Source organism: Acinonyx jubatus, chromosome X, assembly GCF_027475565.1.
Source record: "Acinonyx jubatus isolate Ajub_Pintada_27869175 chromosome X, VMU_Ajub_asm_v1.0, whole genome shotgun sequence".
NCBI classification, from domain to species: domain Eukaryota; kingdom Metazoa; phylum Chordata; class Mammalia; order Carnivora; family Felidae; genus Acinonyx; species Acinonyx jubatus.
Genome location: NC_069389.1, coordinates 7,376,141 through 7,392,904, shown reverse-complemented (window position 1 = coordinate 7,392,904; position 16,764 = coordinate 7,376,141). Strand labels below are relative to the sequence as shown.

Genomic DNA, 16,764 nt, shown 5'->3' with positions numbered 1-16,764 from the left:
TATTTATCCTGAACTTCTGACCCTACTTCCAGTTTATCTCATTCATAGAGAATGGAATTACTCCAGTTAAATAAAGTATCCCAAATCAGAAGGGCTTAATGACTGGGCCATGGCTCCTCCCTGAGATATGGTAGAGTAATCAATGATGCCATTGTCATTCTCTGTAACACTGCAACTTGCGTGCTGGGTTAAAATCATAAAACTCAAGCATGCTATCTCCATTTCCCACAGCTGTGATTTTGGGGTCTCTGTTTGCGAATAAGCATTTCAGAATTGTCAAGAGGTGGAGGAAATAGCGTGTGCAGAGTATTTCCCAAGCCCAGTTGCCAAGAATGAGCTAATTGTCACCCTGCCTTGCATATAATGAGTCTTAAAAACTTCAAATAAGGGCCATTCTATAATGATCTGCCTTTCCTGGAGAATGGCTTATGTTCATTGTAGAATCTTGGTCTTTCGGACGTATACCAGAAGTAAAATTTTAAATTATGTCATAAAGCGAATAAAATATCCAACCATCCTTTTTCTTTTTTGGTGTTTTCATAGTGACTAAATGCAAAGTTGATGTCTGTATTTAAAAGAAGAGTTAAGTAAATATGATATAGTCTTGCTACGTTGCATTTGGAAAATGTGTCCAATGGACGTTAATAGTAGTCTGTCCTCCATAAAGGAATAATATTCTTTCTTTTTAAACTTACTTTATATGTCTAATAGGCCAAAATCCCACTCTCTTTCAAGATATAGAAGAAGGAATTGCAAATATATCTCAAGTGTCAATTTCCAACTAATTGGTAATAGCTGTGTGTATGTTGTGTTAAGAAAGATTCTGTGGCTGAGTATGGCTTAGCAGAGAAGACTGCTATCATTGGATAATAGTGTTTTCCAAGAGTGTAAGGAAGGGAGTAGACATGTAAGTCCTATATTTTCCATCTTTGTATAATTGGAAAAAGAGTTAACATTTAAAGTATCTTTTTAGTGATTACCAGAAACGTAGTAGTCTACATTAAAGAGCATTTAACAGAAAACAAAGGCCAAATTAAATGCTCACCATTCTCTCTGTCCTGTAGGTCAATGCGTCACGTCAAGAAGCCAAATTGATGGAGGAGTGTGATCTTCTCATTGAGATCATTCAACAAAGACGACAAATTATTGGAACCAAGATCAAAGAAGGGAAGGTATGATTTCTAGGGCAGAAGATAACCATATTCTCCTGGAGAGGATGTCATACTCCCATGCATTTCAATAGCTTAGGAAATATTGAATACCCCCTTTTTCTATATTTTCTATAACCCCCTCTTACGTCTTTAAGACGTAACTCAAAGTCCCTTGGTTGACCTTTTTTTTTCTCTACCCCTTTCTTTGTATTATCATGGTCTCCTATGCACATCTGTTAATACAAGGATTGCATTACATTACCTCTACTCCATTACTGAACTCCAGAGGGCAGTGTGGAGCTCTGGTCTGTTACAGCCATTGTTTTCTTTTCTTTTCTTTTCTTTTTTTTTATTAAAAAAATTTTTTTTTAACGTTTATTCATTATTGAGAGACAGACACAGGATGTGAGCAGGGGAGGGGGAGAGAGAGAGGGAGACACAGAATCTGAAGCAGGCTTCAGGCTCCGAGCTGTCAGCACAGAGCCCGACGCGGGGCTCGAACTCACGAACCGTGAGATCATGACCTGAGCCGAAGTCGGTCGCCCAACCGACGGAGCCACCCAGGCGCCCCAGCCATTGTTTTCATCTCTCTTCTCTATGAGAAGGTGGGTTCCACAGAGGAAGAGTTCATTTCCTATTTATCGCTATATCCTAGCAATTATCACAGTATTCAATAAATGTTTCAGTGACTCAGATTTTATATAGAGATGGCGAAATGTTTTCCCATGCCTTTGAGCGAATTCAGACAGGTATAATTTTGTGGTGGCAAAATTCCTGTAGTTTCACTGTATCATATATCCCTTTGTGGATATATGAATAGTAATTCTTTTCTAATGTTTATATGTTTAAAATTCCTACGGTTTTTATTGAAATACTTAGGATCCATTTTATTTTATCCATTTCTCTGCCGCCTTCCAAAGGTGATTTTGTAGCTATTTTAAAAACGGAAACAGTCATTCAAGATTTAACTATTACTGCTCATAACCATACTTTCATGAAATATGTATAATTAAATTAAATTAGCAACTATTAAGTGGTGCACAGAGGTAACGATAGCCAATATATGTGTTCTCTGTTCTCTACAAAATTTCAAAGGTACGTTCAATATTGTATCATATTTTAGATTACTTTGTATAGGTTGAAAGCTATTTATACAGGTAAATTGTGACGGTGATCAGAGACGTCAAAGTGAAATCAAATCAAATAGTTCTTGAAGCTGTTTACAGTGAATTAACAAATTAATGTGAAACCAGTCCCTGGCCAAGAACTGACTCAGCTGTGTTGAGAAGCGACTTTTCCCCACACACACATTGTACAACTTAGCATCCGCCTGGAATCCTCGCAGGATGTATTTCCCCTTCCATTATCGTGCACCACCTCTCAAGGCTCGTAGTAGTTTCTTATTGCTGCTGTAACAAATTACTGCAGACTGGGTGGCTTAAAACACCCAGATTTGGTATCTGACCTTCTGGAGGTCAGGAGTCCAAAATCAGTGTCACTGGCCTTAAAGCCAAGGTTTTGGCTGTGCTGTTTCCTTCTGGAGGCTCTAGGGCAGAATCCATTCATTGCCATTTCTCGGCTCCTGGTTTCCTTATCACATCACTCTGTGCCCTTTGCTTCCCTCCTCAAGTTTCTTTCAGCCTCTCCTGGTTCTCTCTTCTAAGGACCTTTCTTTTTTTTTAATTTTTTTTTCAACGTTTATTTATTTTTGGGACAGAGAGAGACAGAGCATGAACGGGGGAGGGGCAGAGAGAGAGGGAGACACAGAATCGGAAACAGGCTCCAGGCTCGGAGCCATCAGCCCAGAGCCCGACGCGGGGCTCGAACTCCCGGACCGCGAGATCGTGACCTGGCTGAAGTCGGACGCTTAACCAACTGCGCCACCCAGGCGCCCCTAAGGACCTTTCTAATTACATTGGGATCACTCAGAACATCCAGGATAATACACCCTCTCTCAAAGGTCCCTGCCTTAATCACATGCGCAATGTCCCTGTGTCATGTAAGGTGCCATAGTTCAAAAACTTCTGGGATTAGGATAAGAGCATCTTTGGGGGCCCTTAATTCAGCCCGGCCAGCATGCCTTTCCCTTGCTTAATTTCCCAGCATGACGACCTCTCTCATGAGCCGGATCAAGATAGTGAAGGGGTGCACGTGCAGTGACAAGAGCACATAGCAAAGTAGGAAAGCAAAGAGACATAGCTGGACCCAAAACAAGGGAAAGATCTCCACGGGCCAGAAATGGGACGAACCTGCAAAGCCGCGGCTGTGGCTAAAACACAGGCTAGTGGAGACTTGGTCTGGAAGAGACCGAAGCAGCTCTGCCTTCAAGTCCAATGGGTCAATAGTCCTTGATGCCTTGGGCTGAAGGGTACAAGTGCTCCGAATGGTATGGGGGACTGAAATCAGGCTCATTGGTTCATGCCACGGGCTGTATGAGGCTTCTCGCTTCCTTAAAAGACACCGAAAAGGATTCTTGCCAACCTCTACCTACCTAGGGTCAGAGTTTTTAGCAAACTTCAGGCCTGGGAGTCTGGAACAAGCCCGTTGTCAGGTTAGCACCTGGCTCTGCACTATTTCTGACACCCACACAGAAGCCTCAGAGAGGCGGAGGTAATACCGGGTTCCCGAATGAGGACCCCCGAATGAGGTGAGGGCGACTGACGGTAAACCCGCTGGGCGGGGTGGGCTAAGCAAGGAGGGCGAGGGAAGTAAAGATTATGGATAACTCCTTCCCTTTACATCTGAAACTCAAACCACAGTTCTGGAGCATATAAGGAAAGCTTGCATTTCTAAAAATACAGCCGACAAACTCAGCAAAGACATTACCTCACCCCAGGTGAAATTCATTTTATGGGAAAATATTAAAAAGATGTTTAAAGAAATAAATGAGGGCATAACTTTGATTTTAAAAGAGCAAAAACTTGTGAAACCACAAAAGGATAGAAAATAAGAGAGAAAGAAATAGGAAAATAACCAGTTAGCAGTTTGGGAGGTAAAAATGTAGAACCCTGAAACTCCAAAGAAAACTTGGCCACGAGGGGAATTTGGAAACTGAGTTTTAGCCTCCCCGTAGGAGGGATATCCGCATGTAAGAAGATGAAATTCGATCCATATTTCATGCCATATACAAAAATTAAATCTAATTGTTTTCAACATTTATTCCTTTTTTGAGAGACAGAGAGAGACAGTTGTGAGTGGGGAAAGCACAGAGAGAGGGGGAGACATAGAATCCGAAGCAGGCTCCAGGCTCCAAGCGGTCAGCACAGAGCCCGCCGCGGGGCTCGAACTCACGAACCATGAGATCGTGACCTGAGCCGAAGTCGGACGCTTAACCGACTGAGTCACCCAGGCGACCCCCAAAATTAAATCTGAATGGATCATATACGTAATGTGAAAGACAACGGGACAGAACTTGGAGGTGCCTGGCTGCCTCAGTCGGAGAGGCAGATGTGACTCGATCTCGGGGTTGTGAGTTCAAGACTCACGTTGGGTGGAGAGATTACTTGACAACAAAAAAAAATCTTAAAAAAAAAAAGAACTTCTAGAAGAAAGCATGGGAGGAAATCCTGGTGAACCTTGAGTTGGGCAAAGATTGGTTTATACAGAATGAGAAAAAAACATCAAAGAAATCTTTACAAATTAAACAGATCATTCTAAATTGTATTTCATCAAAAGTAAAAACTCTTTATAAAGCACTGTCAAGAGAATGTGAAGACAAGCCACGGATTGGGGACAAATTTTTATCTAAATCAAAAAGTATTTGTACGCAGATATATAACAACTTCTAAAACCTCGTTAGTGAGGAAATAAACAATACCTTTGCCAAAGCGGATGAAAGATTTGAATAGGTACTCTACCGAGGGAGATGTGTGGGTGGCACATAAAAACATGAGGAGATGTTCAAAATCATTAGTCATTAAGGAAGTCGTCAAGAAAAGTCATCGGGGCAAATTAGAACCTCGGTGTGATACCCTTCTTACCTAGTAGAATGGTTAAAATTAAAAAGCTGGGCCATAGCAAGTATTGTTGAGAATGTGGAGGAACTGGAACTCTCGCATGCTATTTATAGGAATGAAACAGTGCATTTGGGAGAACTGACAGGTTTTTTAAATCTTTTTATATTTATTTATTTTTGAGAGAGAGACAGAGTCCAAGTGGGGGAGGGGCAGAGGCAGAGGGAGACACAGAATCCGAAGCAGGTTCCAGGCTCTGAGCTGTCAGCACAGAGCCCGATGTGGAGCTTGAACTCCCGAACCGTGAGATCATGACCTGAGCTGAAGTCGGACACTTAACTGACTGAGCTGCCCAGCCACCCCTGATAGTTTCTTTTTTTCTTTTTTTTTTAAATATTTATTTATTTTTGAAAGAGAGAGAGAGCGTGTGTGTGCGTGCATGTATGCGTGCATGCATGCGTGCATGAGAGCAGGGGAGAGGCAGAGAGGGAAGGAGAGAGCTGTCCTTCACAGAGCTCAATTTGGAGCTTGAACCCATGAACAGTGAGATCGTGACCTGAGCCGGAATCGAGAGTCAGACGCTCAGCCAACTGAGCCACCCACACGTCCTGAACTGACAGTTTCTTAAGTAGTTAAACGTACACTTACCATGTGATCCAGCCATTCCAGGTGTTTACCAAGAGAAATGAAAGCATATGTCCCTATAAGACATGTACATGAATTTTCATGTGAGTGTGAAGGGTAATAGCCCCAAACTGGAAATGAGCCAAATGTCCATCAACAGATGAATAAACAATTTGGGGCGCATGCATAATGAAATACTATTCAGCAACAAAAAAGAACAAGCTACTGATACATGCCACGACATGGGTGAATCTCAATAAATTATGGTGAGCGGGGGCACCTGGGTGGCTCAGTTGGTTAAGCTCTGACTCTCGGTTTGGGCTCAGGTCAAGATCTCACGGTTCGTGGGTTCAAGCCCTTTGTTGGGCTCTGCGCTGACAACGTGGAGCCTGCTTGGGATTCTCTCTCTCCCTCCCTCTCTGCCCCTCCCCCACTCACTCTCTCTGTCTCTCTCAAAATAAACAAGTAAAAAAAAAAATAAAAATAAATTATGGTGAGTGAAGGAAGGCAGACAGAAAGTAGTATATTCTGCATGAATACATTCATATGGAAGTTTAGAAATAACACTTTCTAATAATCTACAGCAACAGGAAACAGATCAGTGGTTGCTTAGTGACAGGGAGGAGTGGGCAGGACGAATTACCAAGGGGCTCTAGGAAAACCGGAGGCATGATCTATGCGCTCATTGTCTTGAACGTGGTGACTGTTTCCTGGGTTTATGCATATTTGAAAACTTTTAAATTTGCACGTTAATTATGTACACTTTGTCATCCGTTAATTGTATCTCTATAAAGCTGTTTATTTTTTTAAATGTTTATTTTGAGAGAGAGAGAATCCCAAGCAGCCCCTGAGCCGGCAGCACAGAGCCTGACTCGGGGCTGAATCTCACCAACCGTGAGACCACGACCTGAGCTGAAACCAAGAGTCGGATGCTTAACCGGCTGAGCCACCCAGGCGCCCCTCAATGAAGCTGTTTATAAGACAATTGCATATTTATATGATGGAACAGTCTTCAAAAATTAAAATTAATGAAGTAGGGTGATATGTATTCATATGGACAAATCACAAAAATATAAACAAGATTTACAGTACTTTTGTACGGAATGAGAATTGTTATATAACATTGGATAAACTGCAAAAAAAAAAAAAAATCCCATACAGTGTTTGGGCACGTTGTACATGCTTGGGAGTCACCCACCCTGACTTCAAAAAAGGTGTTTTCCTCTCAAGAAGGACTTGAGTGAAATTAGGGAGGGACACACAGGGCTTCAATGCTACCGATAATATTTTACTTCCTTTTGAAAAATCTTAACGCTAATATGATGAAAATATCGAGATTTGGTAAAGCTGGTACTGTGGATAGGAAATTTGCCCCTATTCCTTGAAAAATTGTGCGTGTGGAATTTCTCCCTTTTTTAAAAAAGTGCCCAGGGACATTATCTCAGAAGCTGTGTTAGAAAGCACACAGTACTTGGGAAAGATGAGGCCCAGTTTGGCTTTCTCTTGAGTGACTGCTTTGGCATATCGCCAAGGAATAGTTGATCCCCAAACTCGGAATTCACAGTGATTGGGTCCCTGGCCAGGGTGTGTTGGTGTAAGGGATACATTTTGAGGAAAAGAGGAACATGGGTACCTACACCCTTTAAATCTGAGGTGCTGGGCAGGGAGGGCAAGCGTGCCTGAGAACCCTGAACGCAGAGAAGGGACTCGGGGGGGGCCCTCTGAGCGGCACTTGGAAGTGGGGAGCTGGAGGAAGCGCCAGCAGGATTTGGGGGATCGTGGTGGTGAATTTCATCCACCTCGCGCCTTTGCCACCATGTGTCTGTGGTGCCGACACAGACCATTGCTCTCAGACCATTGTGCGTTCTTTGAAATACATAGCTTGGCAGCCTTTGTACTTGGACGGACTGGAGAGTCTCAAGCCATGAGACTCCCTGGGAAAGAATTGTCGTATCTCTTCAGTAGTGGGAGATAAATTTCATGTCAACACACGAAAAGCTGGCACCAGCCTCCAGATGAAGCAAATCATGTGCGTTACGTTCAGGCACGGGTCGATGGTAAAAAGCTGTAGCCGCAGAGAAAAAGGGTCCCTCGTCCTCACTGCTTTTGTGTACTCTAAATCTCCAAAATTTAAGATAATTAACCGGACTACACGTTCGGGCTTTTCTTCAGCCTGATTGAAATGCCAAGGACCGGCTTCCTTGGCCACTCAGGTATTTGTGATGACTGAGGATCAGTTGCTAGGACATAACAATGTTGGGGTGGAATCCTGCAATATACATAAAAGCACATGTATTAAAAGCATTTAAAATGCATTTCAAGAAAAACAAAGGGCTACTTTTCAAAGCATGCGTAAGGTATAATAAACAGCCAGTAAATCGCCATACCGAAGCCGGTGTCCCCAGTCAAAGGAGATCCACCAGGTGGGATATTTCCATGATGCGTATGGAATGAATTCCTGAAATTACAGGGTGCAATCAACACTTCCCAAAGGAAAAAAGAGCAGGGCCGACTCGGAAAAATTTCCCCTGTGGCAGTAACACATAATATAAAGGATCTTCTTATGTGTCAGGATCTAGTGTTTCTTTCCAAAAATCAAATTTTATTCATCTTGTCAGATTTTTAAAATAATACATGAAGTGTTTTCTAATGAAGAAATTAGTATTTTGCCAAACGCTCCATGTCTGATCCCAAAGGGCTGTATACCAAGTAGGGTAGTGTTTCCCAGAGTGTGGGTCCGATCAAGGCCATCTGATCAGAATCGTTTCAGTTAGCAAACTTTTTTTGTAAAGGGCCAAATAATAACTATTTTTGATTCTGCCAGACAGTTTCTCTTGCAGAAGCTCACCTCTGCCCAGTGTTGTAGTGTGAAGGCAGCCACAGGCGAGTCCTAAATGAATGAATGTGGTAGTGTGCCAATAAAACTTTATTTACACAGACAGGTGTATGCGGAGTATGGCTCACAGACCAAAGCTTATGAACACCTAACTTAGAGCGGTATTTTTACCTTTTCTTTTTTTAACTGGAACTCACAGTCAGAAATACATAGGACATCAAATCCAGCTTGTGTGCACGTGCACACGCGCGCGCGCACACACACACACACACACAGAGTTTTGCAAAACCTAATTTGCCCTTTGTACCAGAAATACACTCTACTTTCTTTCCTCCTCCCCTCTTCTATTTAATGTTTTATTTTTTTAAGTTTGTTTATTCTGAGAGAAAGGGAGAGGGAGCGAGCACACAAGCAGGGGAGGGGCAGACAGAAGGAGAGACAGAATCCCAAGACAGCTCTGTGCCACCGGCACAGAGCCAATACGGGGCTCGAACTCACGAACCGTGAGATCATGACCTGGGTCAAGATGAGGAGTCGGGCACAACCGACGGCGCCACCCAGGCGCCCGTCTTCTACTTCGTGTTTTCAGGGCTAGTTTTCATCATACCTGTACCTCATTGCCTGTTGAGATGCAGAATCCCGCTGCTCTGCCCGTGACAGCTTTTTACCTAGGATATTGAGACGTGAGCCCAAACGTCTGTAGTCCTCTTTGTAAAAGATCCCCAGCAGCTTCTTATGCACACCATTTTGAAAAGCTCTGATCCGGTGTATCAGATGGAATTGTACACTTGAGTTAAAATTACAATTATTCCAACAATTGTTTTCTGTGAAGCATTCCTATGTGTTCAAAGGAGGCTCTCGTTTTGGCCTGTTTCAACTTACGCATGACTGAGGAGGTTTTTTCCCCTTCTCCTCTTTTTAAAAAAAATTTCTTAGTGTTTATTTACTTTTAAGAGAGAGAGAGACAGAGTGCAAACAGGGGAGGGGCAGAGAGAGAGAGAGGGAGACACAGAATCCCAAGCAGGCTCCAGGCTCCGAGCCGTCAGCAGAGAGCCCGACGCGGGGTTCGAACCCACGAGCCTTGAGATCATGACCTGAGCCGAAGTCGGACACTTAATCGACTGAGCCACCCAGGCGCCCCTCCCTTCTCCTCTTAATGTCACTTTTAATTTCCAATATCATGATAGAAGAAAAGAAAGAAGAGAATAGAGTTCAAGCATTGTTAGATGTGTAGTCATGGGATCACTGACCGGCGTACTGAAAGGATAAGTGATTGACACGAAGTTATTCCAAGGGAATATTGCGACCTTACGTGTCTTTTGTTAGAATCGTATTAAACATCTTTAATTCTGTTGTGTGATTCCAAATATTCCATTCACTTGGTTTGTTCGAGGGACTCTTCAGTTATTTTGCTTCCTCTGGATGTATTCACGTTAGAAGCTAAATTCAGTTTGGTGCCAACTAAGCGTCACTTCGTTCAACTCACGACCACGGTTAATCCGCTGCGGAGGGTCACTAGAATTCTAATGAGTGAAGCCTTTTGCCAGGCTTCGTATCATATACCATTTGCTCCAAGGTTTTGACACTTCATTCTCTAACTGTCCTTTCAGGAATTTTTCGCACTCTTGCCTGAAATTTTGTGGCCGCGGTCTCTCAGCGCAGCACATTCATTTCCTTTGTTTGCTGCAGTACGACATAGCTGGAATCAGATGTTCCTTAGAGGCCTCGAGTTCTGACATCTCCTTCCTTCCTTTTCTCCGATTAAAGTTGCATGGGAATGGTAATGATGGCTTGGAGAAAGAAGGAATTTCTTGGAGTTAGCAGGAATTCTGGAGGGAGCTGGAGCCAGCCCTGTCTGTAAGACAGATTAACTGGCCTCCTCCCTACCCTTTCACCCAGGGCTGGTTTCCATTCCGGAACGATCATAAAGCCGGCCAAGACCTGTCCCGAGCTGTGTGGAGAGGGCACCGGGCGCTCGGCAATTCTAATTAGCAATCTAATTTTAACTTGGCTTCTGGCCCGAGGGCTTCATCTTGTAGCACATTTCAAACACCAGAGCGCATGGTCAAGTGGGTTACCGTGCACTTATCTTGGCCTACCCCAGAGGTTACGGTCAATTACGTTTGAGGGTCGTTTTCAAGCAAGACAGGATCAGGAATCGGAATGGAGGTTGGAACCAAACATGCATTTTTATCCTGACTGGGAAACGCTTATCAAAATAGTTCTTAGTTATCAAGTGAGCACAAAGTGCCTGGAAATGACGTTCCCAGTGAGGGGAAACGGCCCAGCTGTGCTTTTTTTGGCCTTCTCTCATCTGCTCAACAGGAAAAATATTAATCAATGGAAAAAACGCTCTCTTTCTGTGAATTCAACACATGAGTTTTAGATCGCGTGGGAAATAGTAATACCTCATGTTTTCACATCGCAATTTTATTACATGGATTGCAAAGAACTTTTTAGAAAATGGTTCTTAGCGAAGCCACACGTTTGCACCTATGGAGATGTTTTATTTGCTTGATGGCCCAGCTGCAAACCTGAGATAAGAGAAAGTCCCAGCATTCCCTGTGATCTTTCAGTAATTGAGTGGAATAGTGGGGGAAGAGGTCTGGTGACCCTTGTAACTTACCATGGGGCAACACCTTGTTTCCCCATCAACAAGGAAGTAATTCGCCAGTCAGTATTTTCCCATAAAACAAATTAGCAATGCTTCTCCAAGGAGACAAAGGCTGTCTAAGCCAGGAGTCCCGTATCGGAGATTTCCATATGTCTCTGCCTGCTTGTCGGACTTTTATTGAAGGACAACTTACGTGCAACGGAACGCACGCGTCAGAAGGGTCCAGCCTGATGTGTTTTCCCTAAGCGAGCCCACCCGTGTAACCATCTCCTCTTTTCAAGGTGATGAGGCTCCGCAAACTGGCTCAGCAGATTGCAAACTGCAAGCAGTGCATTGAGCGGTCGGCATCGCTTATCTCCCAAGCGGAACACTCTCTGAAGGAGAACGATCACGCGCGCTTCCTACAGACGGCAAAGAACATCACGGAGAGGTGAGTGCGGGGGCTGCTGGGAAGTTCTCAGCCGCTGGGCTCCTGTGTCTGGGGAGCGATTGGTTGGCCTTGCCCTCCCCTTGCTTTTGTTTTCATTTTCAAGGCTGAGTACCAGGGAGAATAGAGGCTTTGAGCAGCTTTGTTCCAGCTAAAGATGCTTCCCTTTGACATGTCAAAGCCTTTTCAGCAGCGCCCTGGAGTTCAAGGCCTTTGAAACAAGAGTCCACCAGCTAGAAAGAATAAAATCAGCCTTGCTTTTTGGGGGGAGAAAGCTTACGGTGGCACAAAACCAGCATTTATTGTGACTCTCAGACCTGATCTTATCGTATGCTTGATAACAAAGAATTAGAACGAAGGCAAAGACATAAAAGGGAATCTTTTCTTCCATCTCAGGGCTCATCTATTTGGGGAAAAAAAAAAAAAAAAAGAGCAAACTCCCAGCTGTTGTTTTCCATTAGACCTGTTTTTATTGGGTCGAGAAGCTTCGCCTCTTCTGAAAGGTGAAAGCTGACTCAGGTGAGAGAGAGCGGACCCACCTGTCCATCTCCTACCTCTTGCTTTGAAATGTGTGGCTTATTCTAGGGCAGGGAACATGGAGGTAACATTATTTGAATGGACGGTTCAGCAGTAGAACTGGTGGAGTCTGTACTCCCTTGGTCCGGGTACTTGATCGGTACAGAATCACTTGTTCTCCCTGATGCAAAAACCTACAGCAGCTCTCGTGGAGCCACAAAAAGCACCTGACTCCACCTAAATGATATCTCCAAGCCTTGCCAATGCCCTTGACTTCTCATTCATTCTGCTTCTCAGAGTCACTTGCCCCTTATCCAGAGCAATAATAGAATCCAATCACCGGACAACCCCAGGCAGCTCATTCATGCTGGTCTTTATCCTAGAGCAGGAGTCTGCCAACTCCTATAAAGGACCAGAGAGTAAATATTTTCAGCTTTGCAACTTATGAGGTCTCCTTGGAAGCTACTCAACCCGGCCGTGATAGCTCTCTATCAGCCTCGCTTAGACAGTACAGAAACACTGTCTAAAGGGTGTTTCTAAAAACATTTCGCAAAACAGGTATTTGGCCCTCTGGCTGTATTTTGCCAACCCCTGGCCCAGGGGGGGAAATACCATCCTATGACTTGAATTTCTTCAAGGAAAAAGAAAGAAAGCCAACATTAGTTGAGTGCTTGCTTGTGGCGGCCACCGTGCTAATTCTCAAAATGTCGCGTACGGGTAGGCATTGATATTTCCATTTCCGCTGTTCTTTCAATTAGAGTAACGTACAGTAGTAGCTTTACAACTCTGGTCTCGTATTGAACCTGCCTCGCCGTGTTGTTATAGTTGAGAAAAATTTGTTGCGCGATTGGTTCCGATACCTGATCTCTTCCAAAGCACGTGGATAACAGCTGGTTATATCCTTAAAATGATCACCTCCCTACTCTTAAGAGAAGCCAGTTTCTTTCCTCGTGTCTCCTAGGTTCCAAGCGTTTAATTGTCTTCCCAGCTCTCATCTGGACTGCATCCAATTGTTTTATATGCATCCTAAAGTTAGAAAGTGCAAATACCACTAACAACTCCGGTGTGCCTCGGGCAGTCTACTAGACAGTGTTTGCACTTATGTCATGATTGCCAACTGGGACCCAAGTACATTTCTCCAGCCTTAAATCACGAGATGGCCAGATGAAATGGCTACCGTGAAGTGCATTTCTCAGCAATCCCTAAAAATTTGATCACGTGCAATATGAAGAAATTCTCAAGGGCAGAGAATGTGGCCCCATACCAGTTAAGACAGAACATTCTGGGGGTACCTGGGTGGCTCAGCCGGTTGAGCGTCCAGCTTCGACTCGGGTCACGGTCTCGCAGTTCATGAGTTCGAGCCCCACATCGGGCTCACTGCTGTCAGCTTGTTTGCGTGGAGCCCACTTCAGATCCTCTGTCTTCCTCTCTCTGCCTCTCCCCTGCTTGCGCTCTTCCAAAAATAAATATTAAAAAAAAAAAAAAAGAACATTCTGGAAGAAGACCTACCTACCTTTGAAGTGTAACATAAGCACATGAATGTCCACACGTGATCTCCCTCAGATCCAGCAGGGTGTAACTGGTCCCATTCACCTCCACCCGTAACAAGCCCATCTCGTCAAGAACAGAAACATGACTTTGAGTTTTCTTTCTACAAATGAATTGTATAATACCGTTGACCCGCAAACAGCATGGGTTTGAATTGCCCAGGTGCACTTATACAAAGATTTTTAAAAATAAATACAGCACAGTGCTGTAAATGTACTTTCTCTCATGATTTTCTTAATAATATTTTCTATAATAATATTTCTTAATATTTCTAATAATAGTTTCTTCTCTCTAGCTTACTGTATTGTAAGAATGCAGAATATAATGCATATGACATACAAAAAAATGTGTCAATCGACTGTTTATGTTACCGGTAAGGCTTCTGGTCAACAGTAGGCTATTAGTAGTTATGTTTGGGGGGGGGGGGGGGATGAAAAGTTATACATGGATTTTCAACTGGGTGGGGGTCAGCACCCCTAACCACCCCCCCCATTGTTCAAAGGTCAACTGTATACTATATTCTCAAGCATCACTAATACATAGTTCTCGCGGTGATTGTATGTGCGCTTTTATAAAATTATTATTTTTTTTAAGTTTATTTATTTTGGGGGGGGGGAATGCAACAGGGTGAGCCGGGGAGGGGCAGAAAGAGAGAGGGAGAGACAGAATGCCAAACAGGCTCTGTCTGTCAGCACAGAGCTTGATGCGGGGCTCGATCTCACGAACGGTGAGATCCTGACCTAAGCCAAAATGAAGACTTTGATTCTTAACCGACTGAGCCACCCAAGCACTCCTAAAATTATTGTAAATAAGCAAAATTATGCACTAAGTCCAGACATAAGAAAGTCGGCCGCCTGTTTATGAGAAGGCTAAACTTCCATCAAAGTTTAAAGATATAGTACCTATAAAAATTTGCCAACATCCTTCATCCCCCCCCGTTTCTGCAGCCCCTCTCTTCTGTCTTCATTTGTCAATCTTCTTGGTCACTTCCCGAGCCTTTCTCTTTCTAGGACTGGAACGAAGGGAAAGGGCCGGGGGCTTGGACTAGGACCTGGGAAACTTGGGCAGATCCCAGCACCGCCACTTTTTAACTGCGATCCTTTGGGGTTTATCCGTGAGGTATTTTCTGCTAAGAGGAGTGGGCTCGTAATAGCTGCCTCTATCGGTAGTTTTGATAATACTGCTGATATCCTATCCTAAGAATAGGCCTTTAACGTCATTGATACTCCATACTGTATGTTGGATTTAAGTTTTCAGAGTTCATTGTGTCGGTACGGCCCTGCCTTGTGTGTCTCTTCTGGGGCTGGTCTCTGCCTGTCTCTACTCTTCAGTCCTTTACTTAGTAAGCATTCCACTCTGGGACGTGACTTCGTGATTCTCTGCCTCCTATTGTGTCTGCCTTGGGCGTTGGCACCTGTATACTTCCAAACCATCTTTATTCTTCTAGTCAAGGGTGGAAAGCCCAGAACAAACTTGGAATCCTGCAAGCCTTCCTAAAGTGAGACTTGGGGGAGGTTTTTCGACATCTTTAAACCACTTGAAGTGGATATGTTCACCTACAGGCTGAATCAAACTGCAGAAAGCTTTTTGATTTAGAAACGGTAAGAAAAAAAAAGGAGAGAGACCCTCAAGCTTTACCTTGTAGGAGATGCATGTGCTTTGGAATCAAGTATCCGGCTCTGAGTTCATTGCCTGGCAGTAATTACGGACGGCATTGGGGCTGCTCCTTTAACACTTGTGAGTCTAATCTTGCTCGCACGCTCCTAGCAGGCGGAACCCCCAGCCATCTTGTTTCCACCATTATAGCCCCAGCACGTAGCAAACTGCCCGACGTGAATGAATGAGTGAACAAATTATGAAACAGGTCGAGGAGTCCTACCTAATGCGGTTGTCACAGGGACAAAATGAGATAATGTAGTAAAACTATTATTCCAGTTCCCGTCCCAAGGTGAGCATGCAACAAATGCTCGTTCCCGTCCTTCCTACTCACTGAGTTGATGCAAACAGATTGTATAACATACCGCATTCTCAAGCCACGCTAACGTATAGGTCTTTTGTATGATTGTATGGGCGTCTTTACAAAATCACGTTAAGCAAAACTTTTCACTGAATTGAAGCATAAGAAAGTTGGTCTACTGGTTATGAGAAATCTGAAGTTTTAGCAGCGAATTCTCAAGAGGAGGGTTAAAGGAAACTTCCCTCTCAACAGTACCCATTTTTCAGACCTTCTAGGAGGGTGTCCGACGCCACAGAGTGACCCCTCTGCCCTTGAACACCTAAGCAGTTCAAGGATCCATCAGACTTACCCCGAATATAAAGCCCAGAGCTCCAGTTGTCAGCTCTGGCAAGATGTCACTTGATTTTAAGGATTTAAGCACATGTGATGAGTGGTTTTTGAAGAGTGTTCTGGTAGGGTGTTAATTGGTATTAAAACAACAAAATTCCAGAGCCGAATGCATCCGGGAAATCTTGAGCAGACCCAAGTAAACCACATTTTGTTGCCATGAGACCTCGCTGGGTTTTACCGTGGTGATGTGCCCTCTCGCCCAAGAGAGACGACCCATTTAAGTGCCATTGTCGGGGGCCTGGCATGGGGGCGATGTTCAGCAGGAAGGGTAGAGCATCTTGCCCTGACATTGACTGTTTGACAGAAACCCTGTAAGCAGTGTAATTCTAGACACATCCACCTTCTGGAAAACTGGCCCCATGTGGCTCCTAGCAAACAGAGTGTTATAGAGATTAGAGCCATCAAAGTACAACCAGAAACAGAAGTAACGTGCAGTCCACCCCCTTAAGCGTCATAGGGCACAAAGGCCTTATTTGCCTCAATATGACCAAGGCTTCACATACACCTACAGGCATGTGCACACGTGTGTCTACACACACACACACACACACACACACACACACACACACACACAACTGTGAAGGCACAGAATTGCAAAAGTGGCCTAACACTGATGGCCCTGGTGGATTTTGGCATCTCATCTGAAAGGCCAGAAGATGGGCCCGTCACTCCAATTAAGAATTTGAAATTGTAGCCAATGATAAATATCTTTCCTTCCATCACAAAACTGTGTCGGTGTGAAAGGCTG

General features: G+C 44.0%; 1 protein-coding gene and 1 long non-coding RNA gene across 8 annotated transcripts in view; one reads left to right on the top strand and one right to left on the bottom strand.

The window, feature by feature from the left end:
- MID1 (midline 1) overlaps positions 1 to 16,764 on the top strand; it is a 579,948-nt gene that overhangs the window by 533,711 nt on the left and 29,473 nt on the right. For all 7 annotated transcript variants that reach the window (XM_027054471.2, XM_053202057.1, XM_027054474.2 and 4 more), the window contains 2 exons: positions 1,065 to 1,172; positions 11,460 to 11,608. In XM_027054471.2, the coding sequence (XP_026910272.1) occupies positions 1,065 to 1,172; positions 11,460 to 11,608 (257 nt within the window). The remainder of the gene's footprint in view (positions 1 to 1,064; positions 1,173 to 11,459; positions 11,609 to 16,764) is intronic.
- LOC128311548 (uncharacterized) overlaps positions 1 to 16,764 on the bottom strand; it is a 119,503-nt gene that overhangs the window by 85,948 nt on the left and 16,791 nt on the right. The gene's annotated exons all lie outside the window — the stretch shown is intronic.